Genomic DNA, 11,299 nt, shown 5'->3' with positions numbered 1-11,299 from the left:
TTCTTAGTTCATGCATGCAGTGCTTTTTACCTTTATTTTTTTCATTAAGGTGATAATATTTCGTTAAGCTTTATTTTCCTTAAACATTTTGAAATGATAGAATGAGTCTACGGTATAGGAACAATACCGATCGCTAGATTCTGTCATGTTGTACGTCAATATTTATGTAGGACATCGTCGTGGCGTTTCAGCACCTGGACAGCTCCCTCTGTGACTCAAATCTGCAAAAGGACTGCAACAAAAACAGCACTAAGCATATATTAAGCTTCAGTTAATCAAATTGAAAACTCATTATACATGCTGTTTACTGTTTACAAAGAGGTTCTTCAGTGGTTTTTCCAACTCAAAAAAGCTTCTTCTATGGAGAATAATTTTCTGTTGAATAGAGCTCTTTAAATTACTGTTACACTTGCTTGTTTGTTGAACAAAGAAACCCTTACTGAGTAACTTAAGAAACTTTTTAACAGTGCAACTATATATTTATTTTTTATCAGTATTTTTTCCATAGACATTAGACATTTGTGGTAATTACCTAATAAAGCACTGTTACTGCAAGTTTTCTGGTCTTGCAGTAGAAAAAAAAAACAAACATCGCTGTTCTTGACTGTAACGCGAATTTGTGGAACTATACCCACCTATGCATTATAAGTACAGCTGATCATGTCATGTTTAAATAACCCATCCATGCCATAGTAATTTCAGTAAAAAGCAGCAAACAGAAGCAGAATATGATTACACTTTGTAGCCTCAGAACCTCAAGTCGACGCAAGATGGCGCTGGCATATTAGTAGCGGTCCACAAAGCTCAGTCATGGCTTGCACCTTTTTTGTCTATGCAAATTATGTCATGTTGTATATAAAAACCCCGAGACACATTAGGTAGATATTCGACAGCAAAATAAAATAGAATAATAAAATAAAATAATTGTACTATGATTGTAAAGACATCAAACTGACATCAAAACTGACGTCAAAAATCCAATATCCAAATCAAACTGACGTCAAAAACTTAACATGACGGTGATTTGATGTCAACTGAACGTCAAACATATTGGCCTACATATACATTAAACCAGTTTCAGTGTGGGATTAACTTCCTGTTTTCACCCACTTAAGATACCACTGGAAGAAATTGCAGTCCAAACTGATTTTAAAATGATGTTACAGCATCTTGATCAAGTTTGGACAAATATCTGATGTGAAAATGGTATCAAGGTGCCACTGGGATATCATTAAACATTGTTCTTAGACATTTTACTTTTTTTAATGTGGTCAGGAGATCATATGCTTCAGGTAGGCAGTGATAATGATAATAATAATCCCACGATATTAACCCTTTAACTGTCACCGTCCCCCCAGTGGGACGCCTAAGTTTACTTCACCATATTACAAATGAATCCTAATCTAATCAAGACAAACTATACATTTTGGGAAAGGTCTAAGATTCCTAAATAGATATTTTGCCATATTTTTGTGTTAGAAATTATATAGGAAAAGTAATAGATTAATATACGTCATGAGTGCAACTTAAAAAATCTACATCATAAGATGAGTTCTGACCTTTGTCACAAAAGACATTCTTCACTGCCTTTTTCCCTATCACGTTTTAGATATCATAAGAAATTATATATCAGTTCAAAACTTAAAATCTCAAAATTCGTCCTTAGAAAGGCATTTTAAAATCAGACATTGCATTACTACGGAAAATGTACATCAAAATCATATTACAAAATGTTTTTATTCATGAATTATAAAAAATTAACTCTGGATCTGGTGTTCAAAAATGGGAGTGACAGTTAAAGGGTTAATGTAAAGATTTCATAGCCTAAAAAGAATGTTCAAGACAACTTAACCTGCATTAATTAATTAATTAATAAAAGTTGTTTGTTTGTTTGTTGTGCATATATGAATAGTTTTGATCCTGGATTCTGATTGCTCAGTACAGCATTTTAGCCATAGCCTTGGCCTGTTTAATTTAGGAATCCACCCTGCCTATAGTGGATTATTATGTGTAAAGCACAGAAACAAGTATTAGGGCCATATCTTTAGTGGAAGGATTTCACATAGTAAATTAGCTTAATAAAATAATGATTTAATGAAGCGTATATGCAATATTTTTTAAATGTAGTAACCCTTTTAGAAAGTCACTCACTGCTTTACAAAATAAATGTGTTGTTTTGGGGGGAATAAGGGAAAGGAAAGAAAAAGTAGCATGGGACACTGAGGTGAGGCTGAGGTGAGAAATGTATCAATTTTCTGACGCAAAGCGTCACTTCATTCTCAAGCCAGAAGTGATGCTCTTAAACACACCCCAAACAACCTTTGATGCTCAGCCCGGCCTGGGTTTATTATTTTTTTTTACCCACATTTAATACTCTAAAATAAACAAGCACATGTTAGATTTCAAGTATGCATGCTTAAGTATGTGTGTCTAAATGCCTGATTCTGCCAGACTTTCAACAGACTGACATCAAAGGAAGATCAGAGTGTGGCATTCAGATCAGGTCACGGTGAGGCTTAAACACAAACTCCCTCCAGCAGTCCCTCCATGCAAAGCCACATGTGTTGTTGTGATAGCCTGACCATATCTCACTCTCTGAAGGAGAGGAACAGCCTTTTCTGCCCTATGGGAAGAATTCACTGCTTGCTGGTGCAGAGGCACATTGAGACATGTTACTCAGTACCTGAAAAGGCTCTTGGTGCAGATCCTTCAGCAGTTGGTTTTTAACTTCATAATGGGACATTTTGAGTTATTATTAGTTCTAGAGCATGACTGACACATCTACTAAAGCACTTGACAGATGTTTTTTTGTCAGTCAAGATTACTTTACAAATACTCAACATGATTATTTGACTATTATAAGTAAATTACACCACACTCTTGTTGCAATTTTTTTCGTGAACTGAATATGTTTTAGTAAATTGATGAATTTGTATGGGCTTCTCATGATGTTTAAGGCCTAACTTACTGATCATGTATTTATATATTACTCTGTTAAGAGAGTACATGCTAAAACATGAATTAATGTAAAGAGATGACTATGATAATTTGTCTTCTTGTTTTGCACAAACAACAAATAACAATACGCAGTTCCATGTTGACAAAATCACTATTCATTATGATAGAAATATATATCAACTTATTTACAAATTAAGATTAATTTGGAAAACATTGTAATAGGGCTTCTCTCCTTTACATAATTCAGAATATGGTTGTAAACATATTGAGCTCACTCGTGTTTATGGATGAAGACCCAGCGCATGATTGAATGATTGGTATTAGGAGTTAGGAAACTAGAACTAGAACTAGAAAAAAATATTAAAGAATAAAAAACAATAATATATATAAAATATATATATATATATTTTCCTAGAAATTGAAAGGATAGTACATAATGTCAGGAACACATTACAAAGCACCCAATTGTAAGAAACTTTTACTATGATTCAGTTATGCATTTATCGAATGCTGTTATCTAAAGCGACCAACAACCTGTCAGTGTATGTCCTCAGTGAAAGAGGTTTTATGAATCTGAATAAAATTTTATTGTATAGTGTTCCTAAGAAACAGGAATAAATAACTGTTTTCATAGAATATTAATTTACAGCAAAACTATAACAATTATGAATGCAGTCATCATGTGTATATAGATATATGTCACTTAAGAGACTAACCCTAACTAGTACACCTATAACAAGCAGTATAGCTAGATCCTTTAAACACTGCCAAGCGGGCAATATTAGAGAAGCTTTTAGTGATTTGTGCCAGGATTTTACCAATGGAGGCGCTATTGCAGGAGAAACTGCACCATAGATTTCAAAGAATTAACATCTTTCTAGGTGCCAACCCCCCCCCAATATCAGTAATACACACATACTTCATATATTCTAATCTGATGTTTTAGATGTTGTCATGTATGAAATGCTTTGTCAAGGCATGCAAGATAATACAAATGACTCACTTTTTTCTGTCTTTCTCAGTGCAAAATTGTTAGTAGCCTCATTCAGAATTAACTACAGTACTATTTCTATTATTTAGAGTGCACTGGCAGAAAGCAAAATCTAAATGCACAGACTGAGATTATAAATTTGATTTCAGTTCAGCAAAAACAACATCAGGATCCACACAGAAATGAGATCTTGCTATTACTTGTGTATCTGAATATGTTGTATCTAGATGGAGCAGATTTAAACGCCACAGTACTAATATTCCATTTTCTAATTGGGTCACACAGATGGTATTATATGAACTTAGGAATCCTGCACGGTCTAGCACAACACATCCGCCATACAAGTACTCACGATCTTTCGTTAATGCGATTTTTGGATTTTATGCATTTGCAAAAAAACTGATTTGTTGAATAGCTTGGGGATGTTTATATGTTTAACATATCAAATACTGACAGCATCTGCAAAATGCTTATGAGTGACGTTACGAAAAACATAAAAATACAGCTGATGTCAGTTAACGTTTGCTTTATTGTAATTTTTGCTGAGTTTGTTCTTAAAATCTGTATAAAAGCTGTCCTTTGAACTGAACATCAGAGATCTACATATCCTAGTGATACCAAACTGATAACTCTCACAGTGCTTCATTCTCTGCTCATTTTTAACAGAGTTTCACTGTTTCTCTTCTTTCAGCGTTTCATACACACTATAAAACTTACTCGAATTCAAACGTGCTGTTTTCCTCTTCAAAAAATAATTCTATGCACTTTTAATAACTCCACTTCACCGCCTTATGTTTCAGTGGCATGTACAGGTCATAGTCTTTATTTTCACACAATAATTTTGAAAGTTTAACAGATGGTTTTCAATAGCATGCTAAAACACCCCACAAGGAGCGAGAACTGACACTTTCATTCAACAAAAGCTATCAATATATTTACAGAATAAAGAAATCTTCCACCGAAGACAGAGATCTGAACACAAGTTAAAACTTGTTAATGTTTTGAGTAGCTCAGGGACAGGAAACATTTTCCAGGGTTCCTTTAGGAACTGAGAATGACTTGAAAATTATATTTACAAGTCCAAAAAAAGACTCCCAGTCTTGTTAAGTCTCATCAACCTTTTTAATGAAAAAATAAAAAACTTCTTTCCACTTCATGAGGATCCTGAAGATTATATATTTATATTGCACTAGTCTATGGTCATCCAAGTCTACTACACAGGTCTCAGGTCTTCTCGTTTGACGTAATCAGAGCTCTTTTCGTGACTTTTGCTCTTCTTGTTCTGGTGCGTCTTCACGTGCTTGGCCAAATGGTCGCTCCTCATGAACCTCTTGCAGCAGTCCGGGCACACAAAGCGTTTTTCCCCGGTATGAGTTCTCAGGTGCCTCTGTAACTCGTCCGATCTGGTGAAGCTCTTCCCACAGAAGAGCCAGTTACACACGAAGGGTCTCTCTCCCGAGTGCCAGCGCAGGTGCGCCTTCAGGTGGGAGGTTTTGCCATATACTTTCCCGCATCCGGGGATGTGACAGATGTGCTGTTTCTTTTTCCCGGGCTCGTCGCTGGAGCTGGACGACTGGCAGTTAGGACACCGGCATCTCCGGCAGCGCCTGGCGGTGGCCAGGGGTGATTTGGTGTGGAGGAGGGCTGCGATTTGAGTCTGGTACTGTGCAAAGTCTGTGTGTCCCAGCACCAAACCCCTCTGGATGGGGAAGCGGTGGTGGCCGAGGGTCGACGGGTGGCTGACGTGGTTTCCTTGCTGAAGGCTCCACCATGGTATATCCTCCCCCGGGTTCGGAGACAGCTGTCTCTGCTGCTGATGGACCAGGCCCGAGTGTCCCGGCACGAAACCGGGCATGGCGGGCGGGATGGGGGCCGGCGCCGCGTAGGTGACTGCGGGCACGTAGGTCGGCGGGCAGCTTGATTGCAACGACTGCATGGAACATGGCAACATCTTGACCGGAGAGAAATCATACGGATACGTGGGGTCGGCCGGAGGGGTTAACGGGAGCTCATGGTGGGAGGTGTAGGAGCCCTGCAGGTGAGATTTCGAGGATAGTCCAAAGGAAGAATTGTTGGAAAGCGAGGACTGGGGATTCGCCTCGTTACTCCAAGGGTGGAAAATCCGTGACGGAGACCCGAGGGTCGTGTCGTAGGGAACTTGAATAAAGTCCGTGGGAGTGGATCCGTGATGATGACCGATCCGGTTACACGTCGCTGCTAGAAGTGCCAGAGGAGAATGCTTGCTGTTTTCTGGCGAGGAGTTGGGAGTGCGATCCTGGATCGTAGGAAAGAGCCACATTAAAACAATTACACATGACACATGCTTGAAAAGACTTTTTAAAGATCAGATTGAACTTTTTGGATAAACTTTTCCATGTTTTGTTTAAAGATACATACAAAATTCTCCACAAAAGCAAATCATTACTTAGATGTGATTTCAAAATCAGCCAATGAAATGACATTTGATTTCTGCTCAAGTTAGATAAAACGACGGAATTTGGTTATTTGAGTATGCATAACTTTAGCTGCGTTGGGGAAATACGTTTACAGTAATGTTTAAGCAAAAAAGACGTTTCATCTGAGATGCATTAAACCAACTTTAAAATAAATGTAAAATGAAGTGCAAAACAAGTTTATTGCACTTTTCTTCCACTAAATTGAATGAAAATCGAACTGAAACTCTCAAAAACTCAGTAATTACTAATTAAATAGATGGAAACATCGTTTTAACATAAAGATGAAGGAAGTGCTACAGTTCGCACAGTCTTGTTTATGTGCTGTATGTTAAATATGAAATCGTTCGAACAATCGTTCGCCAAATAAAGTAGAACTGCCTCGTTATCAGCAGGAGTTCGCGCAGTTCAGAGACACTTCTCGACAAAAACCAGCGTTCGTTTGCGTTATCCGCGCGTTACGCAGGACATTTTCAACAATATCTGAAACTTTTGACGAACCTGAAGAAATGCCTGTAGTGTGTCGTTCCTCAGCACAGCCACAGCTGCCATGGCAACACTTCCTCGAGTTCCTCAAGCTTCCCGATTTACAGCAGCCAAATTCACTTCTTGAAAAATACTTGAATACGTCTTCTCATGGAAAGTGCGGTCGCGTCGCTTCCTCTCCTCCAGCTATCCCTGGACTATCTGAGGGAGTGAAGGATCACTTCTTTGGATTTGATAAGGACTTTGGTGGGCCGCCAGCCAGTCAGGAGTGAGATTTATGACTTTGAAGTTCGCCGCTGCCCAATCATCAAAGAAGAGCGGCTCTTTGAGAGGGGGAAGCAAATCCTCTGAATCCACACAAAGCTCCTATGGTGTGTTTGTTGGTCTGGATAAAAGGGCTGATTATTAGGGGGGGATGGGACGGGTGGGGATAAAGGCGGGACAATTAATGAAGTAATCACTATGTGGGAAATGTATATACACAAATAATTGGATTTTCTTGATCAAAGACCCCCTCGCCGCCTGGAGACCCCCGCTATTGGATGCCGGAGTCACCCGATCCCCCTTTCTGTAATTAAGGATTTGTTGTGCGACAATAGGACTGTGTGTTATCTCCAGAGATCTGGTACAGGCTTACGAGATAACTTCAAGAGGAAGGAATCATTTGACTCAGTGGAAAGTTCACACGTACTTTTTCTGTCCCGCAATTTACGATTATTGCCTACGATTATTACACTTGCAAGGAGTTTGACTTGCAGTTATTCATAATATAACATGTCATAATATCTGCTGATATCGTATGCAGTATATAAACACACTAATGCAGACATCAAACTTGTGCAATTGACATATTTTACAAGTACATATTTTATGTAATAATTAGATGTCCTGTGAGTAAATGCAGTAAAACCATTTTAATACAGTAATAATGAACCTTAAAATATGTCTGAAACACATGACTGTGATCAACAGATTTAATGGCAACAAAATTTTTAACAAATAATTATTGTGTAGGAAGTCAACAAAGCAAATCACTTTTCTTTTGGTTGCACTAATTGCTTGTGATTAAAGACCAAAAAGAACAAGCATCTGCTTATTGTTTTCATAGTTAAAAAGACAATTTATTTAGGAAAGAACAATCCCACAGCACCCTGTGAAAGTCAACGTCGAGACATCGAGGTGTGGAGGTGACATGATGGTGATGATGATGATGTCTTAGTTGTGTGATGATTCGCAGGCTGGCAAGAGGAGGAGATCCAATCTTTGAGAAAGTCTGAACATTTTCCAGTTCTCCTCCCTCTGCTCCGCCCTGAACCAGTCAAGCCTTCAGTGCAACCCAGTCTCCAGCACATGTGACACCTCCACAAATATCACAGGAATCAAACACTAAGCATTATAAGTGAGAGCTAAAAACCAAAAGTGCCTCAAAGTAGGATGCGTTTAGGAGTTTCAAAGTTTTGCAGGCTGTCGTATCAGTACAACTTCAAATGTGAGCAGTAGGCAAAATAAAAAAAAAAAAAACAAGACAAGTAAACACCCACGGAGAGATGTGTCTAATCTATGACTTTTTAAACTGTCCCTTTCGAGCAGTTTGGAGTGGTTGATGTTGAAGCAGATCAGCTCTTTTGATGGGATTAAGGTTTCTCACATAGTAATGGGGGAAGGAGGGGGATTCCCACCGGGAGGAGATCTCAGTTTTCCTGCAGTCCATAGAGAATTGCAAGAGGGCACAATTCTGTTTATTCTTCTTAACAGTCGCCTCCAATTATATGGTGCATACTGTTATAACCTCTCTTTATATGTAAATATATACCTGGTATTTTATGCAGATTTAGGTTATGCAGTGCATGCAATGAGATTTAACGGCAGCACACAATAAATGACAAAACTTGATATTCTTTATTTTAGTTTTTAGGTAGATTAGGATACAAAACAGCTGGCAAGATTGGATCGAGAACACCAACACTGTACAAGGCTGAAACTTCACCCAAACTCACAACAATGCAGTGTGTTACTTTCCAGATGTTATATATTTTTAAAATCTTTACTGTGTAGTTGGAATCTATCACCAGAGGGAGTTTTATAATAATGGCAGATTTAAGATCTGTACCAAACTGTTACTGGAACAGCAAGTCTCACATTACAGCCCTGCTCAGTTACACGCTCTGCTTCTGTACAGTGAAGAAAGCACATTATTGAGCAGCTGATCACTCTTTCTCATGACGATGTACACACTTTGTTCTGTGGTCTGTTGCGCATAAACAGCTCAGACTAAACAGAAAAAAAGAAACAACTGAAGTACAGTGAGTGAGCCATCACTCATCTAATCATGTTGTTTGGCAACATATTAATTTAAATATTAACAGTTCAACAGGCTGCCATGGAAAGTCCTTATATAATTAACCACAGTATGCATTTTTCCTTTTTATTTTACAAGAAAACTGATAAATAGCACATTTGTCTTTCATGATAAATACATACATCCAAATACTCTGAACATAACGAATACTTAAATAATTACCCCTCATTATTTTACATATACAACACATTTTGTAGCAAAAGGCTGGAGAAGGCAATCTGTAAAAGAAAAAGAGGGTAGTTAGTTTTCAGCGTTTCAAAATGTAACCAAAATGTAAGATTACATTTTTTAAATGATTTATTAAAAAATAGCAGACTACATAGAATGCGTGTAAACATCAGCTTTACAAGATTTATTAGTTCACATTAGTTAACTACATTAGTTACATGGAGTGAGAATGAACAATACTTCTAGCATTTAATAATCTTAGTTAATGTTAGTTTCAACATTTAATGTATTATTAAATTCACAAGTTGTGTTTGTTAATATTAGTTCAAGCACTGTGAACTAACATGAACTAACAAAGAACGACTGCATTTTAATTACCTAACATTAACAAGGATTAATAAATCGTATAATAAATGTATTGTTCATTGCTCCTTCGTGTTAGTTAATACATTAACTAATGTTAACAAATGACACGTTATTGTTAAGTGTTACTCTGCATCTCCTAATGATATGTTTTAGTAAGATCACATTTAAAATACATATAGTTTTATAAAAAGCTCTCTAGTTTTTATTGCTGTGGGCAAAACATATAATAAATGCATAACAATGATTGAGAGATCTAAATGTTCCTCAAAATCCTTGTGTATTATATTTGAGACATTTTGACATGATTTTACTAAGTATACTGCATGGATAATCAAATAATAAACCTAAGTAGCTTCAGTCCAGTAAGTGTTCATCTTGAAATATTATTAACAATATAAAGGTTATTTTTTCACTGACTCCATGAAAATCAATAAAGATTTCACATCAAAAGACATGTGAACCATTAGCGGAATGGGAGACGTTTTTACAATTACATTAAATGGCCTTTTACTTGCTAAAAAAAAAGTTTGAACCATCAATCAGATTGTGTGCAAAAGATTTTCCAGGAAAGTTTTGATCATGTTGATAATCTAGATGGCTAAAAACAGTAGGCTTTATATGGCTCATAAAAGAGCTTAATCAAATCACACGCAAATATTGTAAAATATCAGTCTAATCTACAAGAGTTTGGTGCTGACGCACAACTTTTGACAGCGTTATCACAGCATTGTCCGTAAGTTTTTGATAAAAGCATCAACAGTTTCTTGATTTTTTAAGGCTTCTTTCGGACAGGTCAGAGCCCTGTCTAACTTTTCATGTTCTCTGGACAGACAGCAGAAGAAAATAAAGCAAAAAGTCTGAAAAAAGAAAGGGGTTCCACATCTGTCTCACACACAAGAGCAGGAGAGATGGAAAGGCAGAGAAATGCTCGGGGCTACCGGCTACGAGAGCCTCTGTAATGGTGTCTCGTATGAGAAAACATCTGTGAATTTCCTCAGTGATCTACAACAAAGTCCAACTCAGAGTAGTCACTCAGCTGCCCTTTGAAGTTTCTCCCTGACAGAAAGCTGCCATTGTGTTCTGCCCTCGACGCTGTGTAGCCTGACTCTGCTCTTGCTAATTTCCAACATTTTCCCCTGAAATCTGATACTGTTGCCTGCGCTCAGGCTGGAGCGGTGCGCTGACGGGCCTCGGGTCAGGAGATGAGGGAGAGGTCGCCCCTTAAACACCCGCTCGCCGCTGTGTGTGGCAACGCGGCTCTGACCCGCTCTGTTCCCGCCGGCCCGGGGTAATTGTTGGGGTCACGTCTGGCTTCCTCGAGCGTGATCAGAGGTTTCGGATTAGACGGAGGGGCCAGAACATCTAGTTCATGGATGTTTACTAATTTTAGATTCAGTCTAATGGGGTTTGAAGCCCTGTGCAGATGTTTGTCCTTGGGACAATCGAGGCTTTCTTTATTGCTGAATTAATCAAACATTTCAGTTTGAGCACAGACAGTGAGATAATTAGCATTCAGAT

The 11,299-nt window shown here is 37.9% G+C and overlaps 1 protein-coding gene across 1 annotated transcript; it reads right to left on the bottom strand.

Annotated features, from left to right (window-relative positions):
- Positions 1-4,532: 4,532 nt before the first annotated feature.
- sp5a (Sp5 transcription factor a) lies at positions 4,533-7,261 on the bottom strand. Its single transcript, XM_051118947.1, has 2 exons — positions 6,904-7,261; positions 4,533-6,224 (listed from the first exon to the last, which is right to left on the bottom strand). The coding sequence occupies exons 1-2, from the start codon at positions 6,952-6,954 to the stop codon at positions 5,163-5,165; spliced, it is 1,113 nt and encodes a 370-aa protein (XP_050974904.1). The 5' UTR covers positions 6,955-7,261; the 3' UTR covers positions 4,533-5,162.
- Positions 7,262-11,299: the final 4,038 nt, after the last annotated feature.

Source organism: Labeo rohita, chromosome 9 (assembly GCF_022985175.1).
Source record: "Labeo rohita strain BAU-BD-2019 chromosome 9, IGBB_LRoh.1.0, whole genome shotgun sequence".
NCBI classification, from domain to species: domain Eukaryota; kingdom Metazoa; phylum Chordata; class Actinopteri; order Cypriniformes; family Cyprinidae; genus Labeo; species Labeo rohita.
Note: the sequence above shows the minus strand (reverse complement) of the source record. Positions and strands in the feature narration are given on the sequence as shown.